The sequence below is a fragment of the Vicia villosa genome, unplaced genomic scaffold, assembly GCF_029867415.1.
Source record: "Vicia villosa cultivar HV-30 ecotype Madison, WI unplaced genomic scaffold, Vvil1.0 ctg.000175F_1_1, whole genome shotgun sequence".
NCBI classification, from domain to species: Eukaryota; Viridiplantae; Streptophyta; class Magnoliopsida; order Fabales; family Fabaceae; genus Vicia; species Vicia villosa.
The window spans coordinates 337,211-359,914 of NW_026705050.1; the positions used below are offsets into that span (position 1 = coordinate 337,211).

Sequence of the window (22,704 nt, forward strand, 5' to 3'; positions counted from 1 at the left end):
CTCACTCTTTGAAAGAATTGACTAGGGCCAAAACTTTTCCTTGTTTCGCAGTCGCCAAGGACATTAGGGACGCACTACAGAATATATAGAAGGCAACCTCAGATATCAATTTCATCTTCTCCATGTCATGAAGCTTCTAGAGGTAAGCAAGATCCTGCTCAAGTATACAGGCATGCGGTACGGGGTACCGTGGACTGATGAACAGTATAAAATGTATGAAGAGTGTAACACTCTTCTAACCCACAAGGAACATTCGCCATATAATACAAATTAACATTAAAAAAATCACCAACAAGGGTGTCACATCGTCATATAAACATCACAATAATAGTCTTGCTCCGTAACACGGGTTGCATCAATTTCATTTCAAAACTATATCTCATTCATCATCATAAATCAAAGCATATTATCTCGCAGCGGAATCCACAACTTTAAACATCTTTAAAATAGTCTTCATAAAACATCAATTTAAACTTCATGATTCATGAGTTATAACTGAAAACATCAACCTCAAAATGTAAATGAAACTCAAATAATCAAAGTGAACATGATAGTTCTAAACACAGCGACTCATCTTCGATGTTACGTATCAGAGCAAGACTCTCTTCAATCTAAACAACGTTAAAAGGACGCCATGAAGTTATCCTCAACTTCAACGGACTATTCCTGATTACCTGCGTGTTACTCGCGTGGAGGCAACATTCAAACAGAAAGGGTGAGTATTTCATAATCATTATGTAAGACATAAGGAATATATATAGTAGTCGAATACATATAATCAACCAAACATATATCGATATAACATATTCATCATATACGCATACTTACCAACACCTGCACATCATCACATATTCACCATATCACCATATAATTCAATCACAATTATCAATTAGATACACCACATCACAAATAATTAATATCATCAAATCATACATCATCACAATAATGCAATGTAACAACAATGAACCCATGCATGTGGTACCAATTCCTCATCGCGACTCCGTCATCGTCCTCCAAAGATCCCCACCATAGGATCGATTTTCGCTTGAAACCGAAACTCAACACAAACACACTTAATCCACACAATGGGATTAAGGCCAACACTGGACCAAAGGCCCTACAACATCACTGGACTTTCGTCCTACAATTATGCTATGAATGCATGATGCCTAACTTCACAAAATCAACGACCACGACTAGTCAAAATAGCATCATCATTCATGTATTCATCAACGTTATGTCATCATTCAAACACACCAAATCACAAGCATCTTGTTCAACATAACACATCAATCACCAAATAATCATGTTATCCATCAACGCAACAACATTCACCAAAATCTAGTACGGAAACACAAGATTTCACAAAGTCAATTTTCACACAAAATGCCCCCTAAACCTACCCAACGTGCAAAGTAAATTCCAGAAAATTCCCAGAAATTATATTAAAATATAAGTTACCATATTCTGAAATCAATTTTCAAAAATAATAATTTTCATTTTCAAGGACCGCGCTAAGCACGACCATACCGCGCTAAGCGGGCTACCTACTGTAATCAGACACATTTTATTTCATAGAGCGCGCTAAGTGGGCTCCACCGTGCTAAGCAGGCTCTACAATTCTAAAGAAAATTCCCGCGCGACCTACATCAAACTAGACCCAATCCTTTGCCCAAAAACTGATTTTAATCAATAATTTTTTACGATTTAAGGTCTATAATCCTAGTTCTTACATGTATTAATCATATTCAACATAAAAACACAATTATTCATTATATTCCCAAACATCTTCATCAACCCTAAACCTTCTAAATCATGTTAATGGGGGATTTAACTCTACCTCATGGGATTAATTATCAATACAACCATCATCGTCATATAACATATTATTCACACAATCAAACAAACAATCATCATGGATTCATCAATTTCATCAAGATCACCACAAACCCCTAACATACAATTATCATTCCCTTAAATCAAACATAATAACCACGATAACCCCCTTACCTTAGATTATTGGCTAGTTTGACCTTCTCTTCGAATTCTACGTTGATCTTCTTTTCCTCTCTTGCCCTAGCTTTCTCTTCTTTTCACGTTTTCTCCAATTCTACGACTAATGAATTTCTCTCCTTTTTCTCTTTTTACCTAGTTAGTCTTAGGACTCTTATTATGAACTTCCTATTCTGCCCTTACTGACTACTCCTCATTACCTCTTATTTTATTTTATTCAAATAATAATGCTAATTAGAAAATATATTATTATTCTAATTAACACCTCAACTCTGCTACCACACACACATTAACAGAAGCATCACACGTCACACATATTCATCGATAAATCACTGTGACTCATTTAATCACATTCAAAAACATCAAATAATCAAATAAATAATTAAATCAAAATATCGAGGTGTTACAAAGAGCGAGAAAGTTTTAATGCCAAATAAAGTAGATATGGTAGGGACATGGTCACACAACCCAAATCATTTGTCTAGGCTTTCTTCTTGGTCGAGCTTCTAATTTGGCCTTTTTATGTTGTTGTCTTCAATAAAAGCCAAAATTCAGCCCTCACACCCCTTATCTGGCTTTTGGGATGAAGGTTGGTCCTAACAAGATAAGGCCAATGAAGATTGAGCTACAAGGTTGGCCCCAACATCCTCTATAAGCCTTTCCAAAAACACCTCTATGCATATAGGAGTATGATTAGGAGAAAAGTGATAGCTACACTGACTCCTGACCGAGCTTTCTTCTTCAGGAAAATATTCTTTATTGAAGCCATGTTATCCACAAAGATAAAAACAAATTAAATTAACACTCGTTAATTAAAGAATACAAAAGCAAGTATACTTAAAGAAGAGTTTTATCTCCTCACCAAAGTGTTATTTCCTCTCGCAAGCATCAAATGCATATACTATTACAAAGGGTGTCAATAACCTTCCTCTTTAGCATAGATGGCCATACATATGAAGGTCTAATCCTTTCTTAGATATTTTATTTATTAGCTTATTTGTGTGTTTTATTAATTATTTTTTTATTTAATTATTATGTGGTATTACTAATTAATTGAAATATCTAATTATATGCATAGTTGTGTTTTATGGTTTCATTAGGTTATTAGTAGTATACTATGTATTGGGCCTAATTAATAATTGGATGGGTGGGTAATAACATAACTAAGCCCATTAAGAGAAATATAGTAAGAAGAGGAAAACTAGGGTTTTAGAGATAACACAATTTGGGGAAAAGAAGAGAAGAGAAGAGAGGAGAAAGAACAAGAGGAGAGGAATTGTAGATTTCTTGAAGTTAGAAGGAGAAATTCAAGAGGTAAGGGTTTGAATCCAAGTTCTTATAGGTTTATATGATTGGGTAATGTTGTGTATGCTTTCTATTCTTCCATTTCATGAATTTAGAAAATGATAGGGTTTATGTGAAATCAATTGGATTTTGTGGTTTGTTCATGTTCAATGTGTTGTATGGATGACCCATGGTTAGGAACATGTTTAGGAACCTTGTATATGTGCAAAACTCGTTTTCAATTGATGTAGGGATTGTGTATGGGTTAATGGATATTGTATGAGGGGATTAGGGAAGAAAAATGGTGAAATCTGAGTTTTCACGCAGCCTGGGTCGACCTATGCAGAACCTGAGTTGACCTAAACAGTCCAGAATGCCAAAAATCTATTTTTCCTTCTGTTAGGTCGACCTAGAGGAGTTTTGAGTCGACCTAACTGAGTTGCGTCGACCTAGAGGTTCAATTTTGAGCAGATTTTGTAAAGACCATAACTTTTGATCCGTAACTCCGTTTTATGTGCCGTTCGAAGCGTCGGGAAGCTAATGAGATTTTCTACATGATAGAGTAGGGTTGATTGGCATTTGTTTAATTTAATTACGATGTTAATTGAAAATAACATGTAGTTATATGTGTATGTTATGGATGAATCTTGTATGATCAATGTTCATGGATGCCTTATGAGATGTTAATGTCATGAATTATATGATTGATTGCTAAATGCTAATTGATGTGTAATATTGGATTGAAATTCATGTTGTGTGATGTTGTGCAAAGTTGTAAAGATGTGATTGTGTAGTTTAAGAGATAGAGAGATCGTCTTAAATGCATGAGTCTTGTTTTGTTGCACACGTACACAAGCATGAGTCTTTGAAAGTGGCAATGTTGGGTAATCTCGCGAAGGTTATTTACTTGTCCCAAACCTAACGAGTATGGGGTTTGAAAGCTTAACGAGTATGGGGCTTTGAGGTGGTTATCTTGTCCGTAGAGAGTGGCAATCGGCATGACCGAAAATGATAACGGAGGGATCCACATGTATATTGCATAGAGTCACACTTGAGTCGCACGTGTCGGTGTGAAATGTTATTATGTGTGATTATGTGATATGAATGTGTGGATGTGAATTTGATTGATATGCATATATGTGGAATGATGAATCATTTGATATGAATTAGAGAATGTGATGAGAATGAGATATATGTGATTAATACATATTTGATGTGAAATGTGGAGTGTATATATATATATATATATATATATATATATATATATATATATATATATATATATATATATATATATATATATATATATATATATATATATATATATATATATGAGTGATATATGTGTATATGTAAATCATCAATGTATGAGGTTGTGAATTAATTGTGATGCTTAATTTTATTGAACATGTTAACTTTATATTGGAGATAAATGCATGTTTTGAGAGGAGTAAAGAATTGTGAAATGTATGCTTATTTTTGTTGCATTTCCCATTATTATAATTTCTATTTAGAATTTGAATTCTCACCCTTCTGTTTGAATGTTACCCTTGGTTGGTAATGTGCAGGTTCAGAAGAGTAGTTGCTTGATTCGTGGCTTAGCCGAAGAGCTCCGAGGTTTCGTTTGATTAGGTAGAGAGTCATATGCTCTGATCTTGTAACACTTAGGGGTTTTCTTAGACTTATGTTCATGTTTGAATATTTCTACTTCTTATGTTTGTTGAATATTGGATGAATGTGATAACATTTGGTTATGTTGATTTAAAGGCCGTTGTAGCCTAGAATTGTATGTTCGAGTAACAAGGATATTGTTGTTATTTGAACTTGGTAGATGGATATAGTATGGGATATATTCATTGAAATCTTTAATAGCAATTTTAATTGCTTTCCGCAAGCGTTTATGCATAATGTATGAGAACATGAAATTTCATTTGTGTTACAATATGATATTTGCGTATTATGGATGTTGTATGTATGTTATTCTGGGATTTTCATTTGATGGAAATCAACATGTGGCGCCCTTTTTCCTTTATGCATGCGTACTCTGTTTGAATGTGTGATATATTTGGGGTTAGAAAAGGGGTGTTACAGAAGCCATGTTATCCACAAAGATAAAAACAAAGTAAATTAACATTCGTTAATTAAAGAATACAAAAGCAAGTATACTTAAAGAAGAGTTTTATCTCCTCATCAAAGTGTTATTTCCTCTCGCAAGCATCAAATGCATATACTATTACAAAGGGTGTCAATAACCTTCCTCTTTAGCATAGATGGCCATACATATGAAGGTCTAATCCTTTCTTCATAGCCATGTCTCTTCTAGAAGGTCGTCAAGTCTTCTTTTATTAACACGTCCTATGGGGTCAAAAAGTCTAGAAGAATGGTATGAGTATGGGATTCCCGACTAAAGTGGTTCTAGATCCAATACCTTCAAAACCTATTTGTGCATCTAGCTGACTCAGAGTTAGGAAAGCTAGTTGTAGGAAGTTTTCCTTTAAGAACCCGACACAAACATAATGGGCCTCCAAAGTTTGAGGGCTCGCAGGGGGGAAATGATCCATAATGTTATCCTAATTCTCAGCATAAACGTCAAATTGTTTGACATCTCGTTGCACCAAGATTAATCCTTAACCTTAAAGGTAGTCATGAAAGGCACATGCCATAGAAAAATGATGAAAGGAAAGATTCAAAGACGGCTTCTGATTCCGAAATTCACACTAAGATTGGAGGGCATGATCTTCAAGTAATTCAACACCCATTCCTTAAATTCGTTGAAGGGCAATCTAAAATTTAGCTGTGTGAACATACACTATTAAAAAGGGATGAAACACATGTAAAAACAACTACATATCCTTTTGTCGAAATCAATACAAAGAACCAACCAATCAAAGGGATGACCTACTTCTATGAGAGCACCTTACACTCTGGCCATATTGTCAAAGAGAGAGATAATCCCCAATAATTCAAGATATACTCAATGATATCAATTTGCACAAGTCTGTTATATAAGGTTGCCACACTCCCGAGATAGAGTATTTCCTCGGCCTTTGAGTATTGGATAATTCCATCTTATGAGCGTTGTTTGGTTATGAGGTTTAATATGTTCTTCGATTTCAATCTCGTTGGGATCCCGACCGTGTGAATTTCTAAAAGACCTAATAAAGTATTAAGTCTCAGCTTATCTCAAACGATGATCTTTGCATCTAATAAAAGCTAGAGAGATAGGGAAAATTACCAATTATCCAATGGGAAACAGAGGCAGTGTTATTTGTTTGGTCACCATTAGCGGATTTCCTAGCACTTTCATAAGAAAAACATGATAAGACTCATATGAGGAGGTTTTATCAAAAGAGAATCCATCATAAGCATCATCACGCTTAGAACTATCATATACAACTATTATATTTGGGTTTAGGTTGATTATTCACTAAGGAAGTAATATTGGGTTATTTGGGCTTTCTACCCCGACATATGATAAAGAGTCACCGCCATTAGAGCTACTTGCCAAACTCATAGGTTGATTATCTATATTGGCCATGACTCATATAAGGAAATGAAAATAATGAAAGAAAATTTAAAGGTTAGAAATGCTACCTTGAGGGAAGGTGAGGTAAATAAACGATGTCAAGCAAAGGCAGTGAAAATTTGATGATGAATCAGAAGACACACTACTCTAAAAGAAAAAGAAAACACTGTAATCAAAGGTAACCAGAAGTTCAGGAAAGGAAAGGTTGATTTCACACAGTCAAAACATGTTTTAATTCTTTACGAGAGCAAAAATTAATCCATAAAGCCAAAACGATATATATATATATAAGCAAAAATGGGGGTAAATCAATCGACAATCTAAATTAAAAGGAAATGGAGAAAAAAAGGCAACATTCATATCTTACGTTGGAAAATGCAACGACACTTGAGTACCCTATAATGGGTCATGCCATAACCTACGAACTTAGAGCCACGTGTATGAAAGTCCTACGAAACATCTAAATGATGGGAAATGCATTTAAAACATCTGTTCCCCATTCCACTTATGAACGGCTCCTTGAACTTTTCCATTATACTAAGGCAATCAACCCGACATTCTAAGGCGACACCAATTTTGAAAGACTTTCCATTCGACACGTCACGTGAAGTCTTTGGGATAACTGTTCTGGGCCGACCATAAGCTCAATGTATAAGAGAACCATTTTCCATCTCCAATGGGCTAAGCCCAGGACATAAAATGTCCACACACCTTTTCATACTCCACTCTATCCCTTTTTCAGACTCAAATGTTTACTTGATAACTGTAGTGCTAACTTTGCAAGTCCACCCAGTATAACCGCTCTAGATACTTGCACCACCACGTATGGAGTCCACCCGCACCACCATGTCAAGAGTCCACTGCCTCAATTCATTCACAACTCTCGTTCCACGACGGAACAAATTCGACCCTAATGAATAAAATATTTTACAATTTATAGAAAAATTCTAAAAATGATAAATCACACCGCACTTATACTTAACCGTGTTGTTATTGCTTAATACCCTGTTTTGTGAAATTTCCAAAATGTTTGACTTGCCTCAACATACTGTTTAAAACACTCATTTGACTATTTGAAGCTTGATACCGTTGTGTAGGCACACCACTATTGACTATCAATTGTAACTTTCTATGATTTTCTTCAGTTTTCAAGTGCCATACCTCTCTTTGCCTAGCCATTATAGCTTTCATAGTAAAATACAACGAAATTTATTTAGTTAGAATGATTTCGACTGGATTTGATCTTTTTCACAAATCTGCATAATCTTTATATTAAAAACCTACAAAATGAAAATAAATTAACAGTACAAGTACTTAAAAACATCAAAATTAAATATTAAAAACCTAGTGTGATGATCCTCGTCACCAAACACAAACTATTTTCTCATTCACCCAATCCAATATTATAATTTCAACATATTTTAAAAAAATTAGATATTTCGCACACACATCTCTATAAAAGAATTAATGAATATTTCATGTTTTCATCATACAATCAAATATTTGTGTAACCATTGATTTATTTGTTTCACGAAATCGATTTAATTTTATACCTCACATTTTTTATAATGGAGTATCGACATAGTTGATGTAAGAAGTATCTTTGCAATACAATTTATAAGTGAAGTATTGCAATGAATGACTATTACACATAACATATATTTCAAGTCTTTTAACAAATTGGGACACATTTCTAGAACTCAAATAATATTATTATCTTTTTCAATTGAACATATAATCTTTGCATCATTAATAAAACTTACTTTTTCAAGTTGAGATAATCTATATTTGTTGGGTCTTACATGTGAATGAATTATTAATACAAGGGCTCCCATACAAATAAATCTATCAAAGTATTAACATATTAACTTTTTTTATTTTATTTACTCATTGTAGATTCCTCGCTTGGTGCTATTGAGAAGAGAAGTAGGGTTGCACGCTGCAGTGTCTCTCCCTACCTTCACTTCACAACAAAAACGAACGCCATCCAGAATCTCAATCCACTTCAAAATCACTCTCACAATCACAACAACAACAACCACAATCACAAAACCCCCTTCGTTAACTCGTTTCGCTCTCTCGCTACTCGCTCTTCCCAACTCACCCTGCGCCGCCGACCACAACAATGGGTGCTACTCTTCCTCCCAAAGAGGCCAACCTCTTCAAACTCATCGTGGTAACCTTTCTTTCTCTTCTTCGCTCGATCCAACTTTGCTTTCTTCTTCGCTCCCTTATAAACCCTAGATTTTGTTCACTTTTTTCTACTTGCTTTACTTGCTCGTAATTGCTCATAATCCACTGTAAATACTTCGTAGAAATAGAAGAAATTAAATCAATCGGTATATGCAGTGTTAATTTAATAATTCATGCTGTTTGCGTTACTTTGACTTTGTACGGTTTTCACTGAGATTATTGATGAACTTGTTTTATTTAATTAATTTTATCAATTTATGAATTTATCAATGTGTTTGTAGATTACCTGAAATAGGAATTTGCTTCTGCAATTGAATATATCAAGATAATGATTTTTTTTTTGAAATTAGAAACCTATGTAGCAGACACCTCTGAAATAAGGTGTGTCTGTCCGAAATCGACTCCGCTGTAGTGATTACGTTTAATTTATTCATTTTTTCAAATTAATATCTGTGTCGACGTGTCAGTGTTGGTGTTGTGTTTGCGGTGTCCGTGCTTCATAGTTAGAAAGGAATGAAACGAAACAAAGATACTACTTGGCTTTGAATGAGACAGGCAAAAAAAGATGCTTCTCTGTCTCATTTGAAGAATGTGTTTAGTCTCTTAAGATAAACAGATTTAACTCTAGGATTATCTCTGCTTTCTTTCTAGTAGTCATGTTAGATGTTGGGTTTTGGTTTTATTTGTATGTGAAAAGAAAGCAAATGTGTGCTTATAATTATATGTAATCAAGTTTGGTAATCCTGGTTGTTGGTAATTTATGAGTAAGTGAAATGGTTTTTTTAACTAATCTGGGAGTGGGAAATTTTACTGTTAATTGGTGCTTAAATTTCTTTGTTATGTTGCTGCAGAAATCCTATGAAACCAAACAATACAAAAAGGGTCTCAAAGCAGCCGATGCTATTTTGAAAAAATATCCAGATCATGGAGGTATACTTTATTGATAATTGCTATTGCATGCTTAGCTTTAACTTTCTCATCTTGAATAGTTTTATTTATTATATGTTTGAGAAACACAAAACACCTATGACCTATGGTTTTTTTTTCTTAACATAAGTTCTTCTCTTTCCATCTCTTAATTATTATGTTTCTTTGGGCACTTTTCTTATTATTTGTCTGTTCCCCCTTCTGGTTGATAGAAACTTTATCGATGAAGGGTTTGACATTAAATTGCATGGATCGTAAATCTGAAGCATATGAACTGGTTCGCCAAGGATTGAAGGTATGCTGCTTTTGGTTTTGTACGACCTATCAATCTTTCAACATTTTATTTATCTGATGCTCCATGCCTAATTTTTGCTCTGCTGCAGAATGACCTTAAGAGTCATGTTTGCTGGCATGTTTATGGTCTTCTCTATCGGTCGGACAGAGAATACAGGGAAGCAATCAAGTGCTATCGAAATGCACTGAGAATAGATCCTGACAATATTGAAATCTTACGTGATCTATCTCTCTTACAGGTAACACATCAAATTATTTTGCTTCTATTTACTAACAAATGTTTCGCAATGACATTTTACCATCACATTAATAATACCACACACTTCATGGATTCTTCTAAGATGTACTTATTTCTTACGAGTGATGTGATTTTATTTACTTCTCATCCACAGGCTCAAATGCGAGATTTATCTGGCTTTGTTGAGACGCGACAACAACTTCTGACTCTCAAGTCAAATCATCGCATGAACTGGATTGGCTTTGCTGTTTCACATCATTTGAACTCTAAGTATGTTACTAGTTTACATATAATTTAATGGCTTTTTTTTTTCTAGTGATGATTGCTTGAGCCACCTTTATATTAAATGGTAGCCATGAACCATATTTTGTTTGCCAAAATTTCTGTTGTTTAATTGATTCTTTTGAGATGATATATTATGAGATTATTTACAAGTTTTTTATTGATACATATTACACATTGGGTAGTAAGGGACCTAAGATAAGGGAAATATGGGATAGAAAAGATCAACCCAAAATATCAATTACACCTTCGTCACCTCTCCTTTCTTTATATTGCAATGGGACCCACAGAGATGTTATTTGAATTTTTCAGTACAAATGGCTGTTGACTGAAGAGTGTTAGATGTATAACTATTCACAGGGCTTCACTATTATGAATTCAACTTTAGGGAGAGTTGGTTCATGACATTCTCATATTTACGATTCATGGTGTCTACTATGTTTGGTATATATATCTATAATAAAATTGTTAATCAAATAGCAATTTGGCAAGCCAATTTCCTACTTTATGAATCACAAGATTCATGACATTTTTAAACATAGCATATAATGCATTTTCTACACTTCGTTAACTTGTTTAAAATGTGAAATCGTAACATTCGAAACCAAATAACTCATCATGCACCCAAAGGCTAAAATATTAGACTCTAAAGTTGATTAGGATTGTTATGCAGTCTAACTAGTGTAGTCGTTGAAAATTTAAATATATTAAAGTTTTCTAAAAAGTTATATGAAGAATTATCTACCTCAAATTATTTAAGATTTATTTTATTTTAATGATGGATCATTAAGCATAACAATTTTCAGGTAGTAATTATATCACACCAGTCTCATATTCTACCCGTTGCAAACATGTTATTATATGCAAGGTTTATTGAGATAATGATCAATATTAGAGCTTTCTTTTGTTATTTTTCATGTTTATAAGGTTAATGACAGTTAGGGCACACATTTTCCAACTGAACGGAACATTTACACAAATTTTATGTTAGTCATATTTATATAGACCAAATATGTAACTTACACATTGTTATTTGTGATTGTAATATGAACATTAGTAATTTGAAACATTTTAATTGTTATACCCTATGATCCATTATTCAAATAAAACAAATCTTAGATAATTTCTGGTAGATACCTTCTTTCAGAAATTTAGTTAACTTTATATATTAAAAATTCAAAGATTTTATAGTTTTGTTCTACAGATAACAACTGGATACTATAGTGGTCAAACTAAGGGGAAAAACTATTTTCTAATGCATTTTTTTTCGGCTTTTCTGTTCCATTTTTTATATACAGAAATGGTGAATAGAAAGGTGCAAGTGCCTCTTTTTTTTTTTCATTCTATCCTGCCAGTATCCTGGCCTTGGTATCATCGATGCTGCTGTTGAAATGGCATTTTTTGAAAATTTTATTTGGTTATTTGTGTTACTGAACTTCAATTCAAATATGAAACAGTGCGTCAAAAGCTATTGAAATTCTGGAAGCATATGAAGGGACATTAGAAGATGATTATCCTCCAGAAAATGAACGGATTGAGCATGGTGAAATGCTTTTATATAAGGTTTTTCCTCTGGCTATTGTCTTCAGTTTTTTCTTGTTGATTGCATAATGCCTATTTTACATTTTTTTTATTGTTCCATGTAACATTTGTCACAATTAGATTTTGCTATAACATTACAGAATTTTGAATTGCCTTTTATCATTTGTGAGATTTAGTAAATGCTGGTGATAGCCTTATGCACCGTGGTCACTATAAAATGAACCTTTCTCAGCTGACTCTAGTCTAGTTATTTTTGTTTTAATGTTATCATTCTGCTGTTTCTTGTGCATGTTTAGGGATTATGGATATGAAGTCTTTCACATTGTTCAAATTTCAGCATTAAATATTACCCTGATTTTCTGCATAAAACATCTTTGTCCAGGTCTCGTTGTTGGAGGAATGTGGATTTTTTGAGAGAGCTTTTGAGGAGTTGCAGAAGAAGGAGACAAAGATTGTACGAGTTTTATTTACTGAAATAATTTGAGAATGAACTTTGAAAGGCATGATTTTGTTACTTTTTTCGGATTATATCTTTTCAGATTGATAAGCTTGGATATAAAGAACAAGAGGTTTCACTGTTAGTCAAGCTTGGTCGCTTAGAAGAAGGCGAGAAATTGTACCAGACATTGCTTTCCATGAATCCAGACAATTATAGGTGAACTTTCTGGCTACTATTTATAGGTTTGCATGTCTAGATATATTTCTTCTTTATGTTCTTCCACTGTTATTGTTTCCTTTTTGCATTAGTCAAACATGTAATATGATAACTTTATCTCAAATGCATTAACTTTTTATGTTGTTCATGTATATGATTTTGTCTTTGATAATGCTCATATACATGTATATGATTTTGTCTTTGATAATGCTCATTTGTGGAAGCAAATCAACAGACAAAAGTTTCACGTTTCATTTTGCTATTCAGCTGCTTTAAACATCTCTGAAGTGTTTTGGGTTATAGTGTCATTTAAATAATATGATGCAAAATAATTGTATGATAATTCCTTTCCTGTTGGTCTGTATTTTTTCTGTCCGTTGTCTTACTGATTCATAGAATGACAAGTAATTATCTGTGCTTCATGTTGATACTCAGGTATTATGAAGGCCTTCAACAATGCGTAGGATTATATTCCGCAGATGGCCATTTTTCTCCTGATGAAATAGATCGATTAGATACCTTGTACAAAACACTTGGGCAGCAATTTAAGTGGTCATCTGCTGTTAAGGTAGTGCGGTCAATTCTTGTATTGCATTACATATACTTTTAGTTTAATAAATAGTCTGCCTTAATCATCATGCATAACAATCATCACTTTAGTAATTCAGCGCCTTTCCTAATTATTTGGAATGAAATAAATCTGTTATTATTATTTTTGTCAGAGAATACCACTAGATTTTCTTCAAGGTGATAGGTTTCGAGAAGCAGCTGATAGTTATATTAGACCTCTTCTAACTAAGGTATACACAAAGCCTCTTTGGTATTATGTTCTGCTCAGTTACCTAGCTTCAAAATTAAACTGTGATTTTGTTCCGTTTCTAGGGAGTTCCATCTCTTTTCTCGGATCTTTCTTCTTTATACAATCACCCTGGGAAGGTTAGTTTTATTATAAATTTGTATTTAAATATTTTGGCTTGTCTTATTATTGCATTGTATATTTTGGTGGTAGAAAATACTGTTTCTGATTTTGTGTATTCTGATTTTTTCCCCAGGCAGACATTTTGGAACAAATTATTCTTGAGTTAGAGAATTCTATTAGGGCAACTGGTCAATACCCTGGGAGGTAACACAATTAAGAATTATAATTACGGTGTTCATGTGTGGTTCAAGGGAAAGCTGCATGCTTTTTCTCTCTTTTTTTTCACGAGATCAAATTTAGTGCTTATGTTAATATATCATGTGAGACGTCTCTCTGAATTCATTATCCCCTCACAAATTTTAATTTCAATTTTTTATGCAAAATCAATAGTGTGTTTTACTTTGGAAGGATTAGCCGAGTTTTGCATTAATGATATTATGTTTTTTTTATACTTAAATTCCCCTAGGTTGCATTAATGATATTATGTTTTTTTATACTTAAATTCCCCTAGGTTGGCTTGCTGACTACTACAAATCAGAAATGTTAATTACTGAGCTATTAAACATCAGCGAAGAACATTGATAAGTGCATCATCTAAATTATTTTAAAGAATATTTGAAAATATTTCAAATTCTAATTATAAGATATAACGAACATATTGCGCGGATATGGGCTGAGTTAGTTCTTTAGTACTCATACCTGCGCTGCGCTCATCCATAGATTTGTGAGTAGTTCCTCAGTGCAGGTCCCTGACCCATTTAATAGGTAAAACCCGATTTATTTTGGATAAATATTTGTGGGCACCCGTTGAGTTTGGCTTCAATTCTGTCTCTATTAGCCATCCCTCCCAGGATGGGAAAAATTATGCATGAGTTATGTACATTTATATACCCATGGTCATGGGTTGGACAAACTAAGGTGCCGAAGTAGCTATTTTTGTAAATGACTATCTGAATTATGCTTGTTTAGTTACCGAAAAATGAAACTGGAAAAGTGGTTTTACATGCCATTAATATAATGTAGACTTCGTTCCCAATAAATGCACTTTCTGAAAATCTCATAGCCACACTCTTAAATGAAACAACAACAGTTCTGACCCTATAGTTTTTGGTGAAAGAAATTTTTTCAGAAAAAAGAAATAAATAATGCAAGTCTAGGGGGAGAAATAGTCAAATTGGCTAAAAAATAAAAAGTTGCTATAAGTCTACACGGAGGAATAAGAGCCCATGAAAATACTATCCGGTTGCAATACTATAGCCAAGACCTATAGTTGATAATGAAATTTAGATGCTGTTGCACTTCTATCTTGTGCTGGATCACTAACCATCAACTATCTTGTATACAGAGTAGAAAAAGAGCCCCCATCAACTTTTATGTGGACTTTGTTCTTGTTGGCTCAGGTTTTTGACTATTTTTGGGGATTTTTTAAAATACTTTTTGTTTGGGTTCCTACATTTTCTTTTTGTTTTTCTTATTCAGTAAAATTTTATTGGTGCAGCATTATGACAGGCGGGGTCAATATGAAATCGCACTTTCTAAAATCAATGAGGCTATAGAACATACACCTACTGTCATTGATCTATATTCTGCCAAGGTTTATTTATACCTAGCTTTCTAATTATTTCAGAAATATTTCCTTCCTACATATCATCCTGCTATAATTGTCTGTTTGTGTATATATATGTATATCTTTATATTCCAGTCAACAAAATATTTTAATTAAAGGACACTTTTCTCTATGGTTTTCTTAATTATCTTTGGCAAGTGTAAATAGCTTAAGTAATTTATAGAGACCTGCTACACTAGGAAGTGCAGTTACTGTGAAATATTACATTTTGATATGCATTTCTTTTATTTTCTTTTCTTTGGGCTAAACTTTTTAGACAAGTTAGCATTTACTAAAAATAGCAAACACAAATATGAAAAAAATATCATGTCTGATCCAACAAATCAATTTGCAAGTATTGAAAATGAACTTTACATTAGAAAGCTATTTGATTCTGTTTTTGTTAAATATGATATCTAATATATCATAGAAACTACTCTGATGCCATGTAATGAATGCGCCAAGAGTCTGAGCTTTTTTAAGCTTAAACAGTGGTTTTAAGGTTGAATAAAGTTGTACAGGTTTATTAAAGACTACTTTGTTGTATTTTTATGAACAAGAAAAGGGTGGCAGGTTGAATGATTACATTAGAGTATGTTTCATATCAAAGAGTGAAAATGAGTTGATGCAGTTGACATTAGTGATGATGGTAATTTGCTCTGACAGTAAAGCATACTGAAAAACTGTTGAATAATCATTGCATGTTTTTTAATACAGAGTCGGATACTGAAGCATGCTGGTGATTTGGCTGCTGCTGCTGCATTGGCAGATGAAGCTAGATGTATGGATCTTGGCGATCGTTATGTTAATAGTGATTGTGTGAAGCGCATGCTGCAGGCTGATCAGGTTTTTCTATCTATCTCATTGAATTTCATTCTAGCTTCAGTTTTATAACTCGGGTTGCTTTTTCTGTTTGCCTATTTTTGACATTTTTATTGTCTATCCCTTGATATCTAGATGGTTTTGGCCGAAAAAACTGCTGTGCTATTCACAAAAGATGGGGATCAACACAACAACCTCCATGACATGCAGTGCATGTGGTATGTCTTTAATGATGTATAGCATTCTGTATGCCTTTGTAATGTTAGGGTTTCATTATGTGTAACTCTGATTGTATCATCTATCTTTGGAAGGTATGAGCTTGCCTCTGCTGAAAGCCATTTCCGCCAAGGGGATCTTGGACTGTCTCTCAAAAAATTCTTAGCAGTGGAGAAGCATTATGCAGATATTACTGAAGACCAATTTGATTTTCATTCATACTGCTTAAGGAAAATGACGTTGCGTACGTATGTGGAAATGCTTCAATTTCAAGACAGATTGCATTCACATGCATATTTTCGTAAAGCGGCTGCAGGAGCTATCAGGTGAATGTTCGTTGTATTTAATTTGATTGGTTTACTGTATGAGTTGTTTTATATGCTAGTTAGTATTATGCAGTGTTTTATGGGTTATGTTCATTCATCTCATGGTACACATGGGTTGCAAATTGCATCTTGAACCTGAACAGCAAGTTTCCTCCCAATTGGTTTGGTCATTAACCAATTGTCTCAAAAGCTTAAGCTGTTTAATTGAAGACACAAATGTCTTTATCTTATATTTTTTAACATGTCTTCTTAAGCAAAAGGCCTTCGAATTTGAATTACAGACAATGCTTTGGTCTACTTACCATGTGTAGAAATTCAACTTCTTACTCCTTACTGGGATAAAACTTAGACCACTTGATCACTTAAAGGCTTTGATATCATTTCATGAACTAATTATTCAATAATTGGAGTTTATCAAGTGAATATATCCCTCCTCATATCAAGAGTTTTCTTATTTTTTGCATAACATTTGGTGTGTGTGCTTTCACAATTTTATGGCTTAAAACAACATCATTTTGGGACTTCCATAACAGTCCAGTTTAAATTTTTGTATAAACAAGTGTACTTTCTTTCTAATCTTGTGGATATAATATAATGCTTTCTGCTGCAGATGTTATATAAAATTGCACGATTCTCCTCCAAAGTCATCTGACGAGGAGGATAGTGAAATGTCTAAGTTGCTTCCTGCTCAGAAAAAGAAATTAAGGCAAAAACAGAGAAAGGCAGAAGCGAGAGCTAAAAAAGTATTAATAATCTATGTACCTTTTATTGAATTTCTTGCTGCCGAAGTATTCATGGTACTGATTTATTTCCTTTATAGGAGGCAGAAGAGAAAAATGAAGAATCAAGTGCTAGTGGTATATCAAAGTCTGGGAAACGTCATACAAAACCCGTAGATCCAGATCCTCGGGGCGAAAAGTTGTTGCAGGTTAAATTTCAGTATACATATTGCCATTAACGTTCTTATATTTGCATTCCATATCCAACATGGAGACCTGTTTTAAATTTCACAATCATACAAAATCAAACTTTCCACTGTAAATTCTCCTGGAAGATGAGTAAGACCTGTTAAGAACCAATTCTCCCAAAATTTTGCACTTAGTAAATCAGGCTTTCTTTTTTCGCTAACATAACATGGCTCCTTATGCAATGCTCATGCACACTCTACCTTAAGTGCATATTACGGACAATGCTCATGCACATTCTACCTTAAGTGCATATTACGGACAATGCTCATGCACACTCTACCTTAAGTGCATATTACGGACAATGCTCATGCACACTCTACCTTAAGCTGAGCTTTTTTTCCATTTAGGATTGGGGGCAATAATGACTAGGACTTGTTCATAGCATCTCTGATACCATGTTAAGCTCTTGTTAAGATCCATAATTGACTTTATATATATATGTGTGTGTATATACATACATACACACACAACATTCAGTTCAGATACTATTCTGAGAAAAATTGCTTGTACTTGGCTGTTTTGTCATAACTAAAATTTTAAGACGTAACATCAATGTAGTTGATTAAAGTATTTAGTTTTTCAAATACTAAGACTGATATTATCCCTTCTCGTGCAATTGTGTCCTACGTAGGTTGAAGATCCATTGTTGGAAGCCACAAAATACTTGAAATTGCTGCAGAAGAATTCACCTGATTCTTTGGAGACTCACTTGCTCTCCTTTGAATTATACATGAGAAAACAGAAGATTTTGCTAGCCTTCCAGGTATTAATCTGTTAATTAGAGGTGCCCATATTTTGTTCCAGCATCTTATTCCTGGCTTATAGTAATTCATTAAGGTGGCTTTCCTAGACATTAAAGCTAAAAACTTCAAGGGGCTCTTTGTTGTTATTTTATACTCATTTTGCCAGTTTAGAATGTATGCCGGTCATTCAGGTATTGTTCTTTATCTTTCTATTTGTAGGCTTTAAAGCAATTGCTGAGGTTGGATGCTGAACACCCTGATTGTCATCGCTGCTTGGTATGTTTTCTTCTGAAGAACAATTGAATATATGTTACTGGAGTTAGAAAGTATAGGTTGTTTATGTTTTACCAGCATCAAGAATCAAGATATTACAGAATATCTGCTGTCTAATGTCCTACCACTGCCACGCCATCTTTTTAAATTTTTTATATTTAGAAGGTGACAAATGGGGTACTAAAAAAATCATACTCGAATTTGGAACAATCCTCTTGTCACTTCCCATCTTTTTTGTCTTATTGTTTAGAATAAATTGTTCTCTATTTGTGACTTTGTTCCTCTCTCCACCAAGGATATGAATTATCTTTCCATGGTCATTCATTTCTAAGTCTATATGTTACAGATTAAATTCTTCCATAAAGTGGGATCCATGAATACTCCCGTGACTGATGGTGAGAAACTCGTTTGGAGTGTTTTAGAAGCTGAGCGCCAAACTATAAGGTTCTATAGTGTGCTACTGTTTACATTTGTTCATTTATATTGTCTTTCAGTGTGATCAATCATATTTACAGTTTTTTAGATTAATTCATGATTTAATGCCTGCCATAACTTCAACAATTTTAACTTTCTCCTTTATTCATTGTAAGCAGTCAGCTGCATGGAAAATCTTTACTCGAGGCAAATAATCTTTTCCTAGAAAAACATGAAGGTTTATACTCTGTCATGAACATTTTTCCGTGAATTTGGGATTCATGTTTTGATTTTGATTTTGAAGGTTTCTTGTGTTTTTTTCCCCATCTTGCAGGTTCTTTGATGCATAGAGCTGCTGTTGGAGAAATGGTGTACATTTTAGATCCCAATAGAAGATCTGAGGCTGTCAAGTTGATTGAAGGGTCAACAAATAACCTTGTGTCAAGGTACGATGTTCTTACAGCATCTTTTGCTTCATCGTGCTGTGAAAGCACCTACTTGGTATATTCCGCCTGTCTGTCTGTCTTCAAACTTGAATGACACTGGCATGTGATGCAAAACTGTTGATTTGGATCAGTAAGGTTTTATATATCATCGTTTGATTATGGATCAGCTTTCTGATCTCGTTTTGATGACTAGATGTGGTACTGAGCTGTCCTTTTCACACGAATCCCCCAACCAACAATGAGTGAAACGTAATGGGAGAGTTTCATTCTCACATAGATCCGAAATATATGCCAGATAGTTTTAGAGAATGACTGTAGGTGAGATAATTAAGTTTTTGGAGATGAAGACAAATGTGAAGAGTCAGTTTTCCACTCTTAATTGCTAAATAAGAGTCCGCCGGAAAATGGGTAATAAATACTAGATCAAATAAACTACAAACTAGTGAGAAATATCTATGTCAAGAAAATAGAAAATTGATTTAAACTGAAGCAAATGAAATATTCAAACATATTGAACATAGCTTATTCTAGAATTCTTGGGTTTTGATGTGTTTATAGATTTTTTCTCACCTTTATAACTTTTCTGGCCTGGATTCAAGTTTAGCTTTCTAATATGTCTAATGGTAATATTAAGCATGCAATATTTTCTCTAATAGAAATGGCGCACTTGGACCAATCCCGGAGTGGAAACTTAAAGATTGTATTGCAGTTCATAAACTTCTTGGATCAGTTCTTGAGGATCAGGATGCTGCATTGAGTAAGTATCATTAGGACTTATTTATGTTCCTTTAATATTGAGGGTCTACGTTACATTTTAGGATTAACAAATCAGTAATTGCTGTAAGGGAGAACTAAATTTTTTTTAGAAAAGAACAAAGAAATATTTGCTACAAGCATTATTAACGTTATTTTTCTCAAAATTAGAATTGTTGATATACTTTTACCTGTCCTGTCCTGTATGTTAACTTTGTTATGTATCACAAGAATCTCCCAATTTTTCAATAATAATTCATCTATGGAAATCTTGTGCCTTACCATTTGGAAGGGAAAAAACCTTCCATGTTTTACAAATTTAAAAATGGTAAATTTGTTTGCAGGATGGAAAGTGCGCTGTGCCGAGTTTTTCCCATACTCTACATACTTTGAGGGAAGTCAAAGCTCTGCCTCACCCAACTCTGCTCTCAGTCAAATATGCAAGGCCGCCGTAAATGGTACTTCTAGCCATTCACCGGGTGATAACGTTGTGGAACATGTTGCATCAAACGGCAAACTTGACACATTTAAAGATCTCACTATCTGACAGTAAAGTTCCGACTTCCCAGCAAGGGTCACTCTGAGTATTGGTGCAGGTTATATCAAATTTTGGGAACAAGTCGAAAGATATATTTTCCTTGCCAAGTTCTCCCTCTAAACTGATTTGTATTCCTTTTGAAAATGTGTATAATTTAATCTCTTAGGGTTGGATTTTTTATTGATCACCCTTTTTTCCCGAGGGATGTTGAAGAGCAGGGTCAATGGACATGGAGTTGCATCATAGTCCAAGGTAGCAGGGAGAGCTACTGAAATTTTAAGTTTCTGGTCCTGCATGAGGCCCAGTATACATCAGAGAGCATGTTGTACTTTTCCATCTGTTGGCTTCTTAATCATGTAAAAATATTTAACCATGTGAAAATTTTGGCTTAGAAATGGTACATTAATTTATGTGAAAACCGTTGGTTGAGTTCTAGCATGTTTGGGACATTGTAATGAGTTATGGTAAAATAAAGACTTCTTTCCATTTTTGGCACCCAAATATCACATTGTGTTTATGTGATTTTAGTTCCTTACTTTTTTTGAGTAATTTGGGTCCCCCTTGTTTTTTCTTTTTCATTTGCAAATTAGTATTACTTCTTTCCAATTTCTCTCAATTTTTGGCAGATGTGGCTAAGGTAAATACTATGGCAGTCAACCATTATTTTCATGTTGCATTTCTTTTAAATAAACCTAATAAAATGATAATATGAAGGCACAAATAATTTTCTAGAATTGAAATCTTCAGATCCTAAACTTAACATGTATTCTACGCCATTTCTTCTCATACTCGTCCATTATTTTTTCTGTTAATTTTCCACTTCAAAAATTTGAATCATGGGAGATGCTATTGAATGTGTTCTCCCGCAACTTGTACAACAGGATGCTGCAATATAAGTTTGGTGTGGGAAATTAGAAGACGAAATCTTGTAAACTCTAAATTTGAATTTAAAACAGAAGTAACGTGTAAATAAGAGTTACCAGAAGGCCATTTATTTTCTTTCAATTTTTGGCAAGGGAAAGTCAATGGTCATAACTGCTCAAAAAGTGAAACATGAAAATCACTAGGGACAATTAATTTTGGCAATCTATTATTCAAGTACGTAGTTCAATTAGCTGCTCTATTTCAAAGTAAGTTATAGTTAGTTAGATTAAATTATTATGGCAGTTAGAAATTGGTTGTAGTTAGTTTAGAGTTTGTTTAGAATTCAATAAATTTTTAACTCGGTTGTAGTTGGTTTAAAGTTTGTTTAGAATTCAATAAATTTTTAACTCTCCTAAGTTCAATTAGCTGCTCTATTTCAAAGTAAGTTATAGTTAGTTAGATTAAATAATTATGGCAGTTAGAAATTGGTTGTAGTTAGTTTAGAGTTTGTTTAGAATTCAATAAATTTTTAACTCTCCTATATATTGGATGCTAGGTGAATTGTAAATCCAAGCTTTGAATGAATGAAAAGATGAATATGAACATATCTTAGTTTCAACATCATCATCGATCCTATCTTTCGCTTGCTAATCCTTTTTTAGTCAAGCTTTGAATGAATGAAAAGATGAATATGAACATATCTTAGTTTCAACATCATCATCGATCCTATCTTTCGCTTGCTAATCCTTTTTTAGTCAAGCTTTGAATGAATGAAAAGATCAATATGAACATATCTTAGTTTCAACATCATCATCGATCCTATCTTTCGCTTGCTAATCCTTTTTTAGTCAAGCTTTGAATG

The 22,704-nt window shown here is 33.7% G+C and overlaps 1 protein-coding gene across 1 annotated transcript; it reads left to right on the top strand.

Moving 5' to 3' along the window:
* Positions 1-8,693: 8,693 nt before the first annotated feature.
* LOC131624958 (N-terminal acetyltransferase A complex auxiliary subunit NAA15-like) lies at positions 8,694-21,464 on the top strand. Its single transcript, XM_058895882.1, has 26 exons — positions 8,694-8,999; positions 9,868-9,946; positions 10,156-10,238; positions 10,327-10,476; positions 10,630-10,745; positions 12,215-12,320; positions 12,682-12,753; positions 12,839-12,954; positions 13,390-13,522; positions 13,677-13,754; positions 13,837-13,890; positions 14,007-14,077; positions 15,219-15,273; positions 15,372-15,467; positions 16,197-16,325; positions 16,437-16,519; positions 16,613-16,843; positions 17,454-17,586; positions 17,664-17,771; positions 18,443-18,574; positions 18,774-18,830; positions 19,174-19,271; positions 19,421-19,479; positions 19,576-19,687; positions 20,344-20,444; positions 20,785-21,464. Exons 1-26 carry the CDS (start codon positions 8,949-8,951, stop codon positions 20,985-20,987), a joined length of 2,706 nt encoding a protein of 901 aa, XP_058751865.1. The 5' UTR covers positions 8,694-8,948; the 3' UTR covers positions 20,988-21,464.
* Positions 21,465-22,704: the final 1,240 nt, after the last annotated feature.

What these genes read in the sequence shown, in the direction of transcription:
- LOC131624958 (XM_058895882.1), top strand. Translation starts at nt 8,949, where the DNA reads ATGGGTGCTACTCTTCCTCCCAAAGAGGCCAACCTCTTCAAACTCATC. An exon ending in AGTGGTCATCTGCTGTTAAG is followed by an intron (nt 13,523 to 13,676) that starts GTAGTGCGGTCA and finishes TATTTTTGTCAG; the next exon opens with AGAATACCACTAGATTTTCT. An exon ending in TATACAATCACCCTGGGAAG is followed by an intron (nt 13,891 to 14,006) that starts GTTAGTTTTATT and finishes TTTTTTCCCCAG; the next exon opens with GCAGACATTTTGGAACAAAT.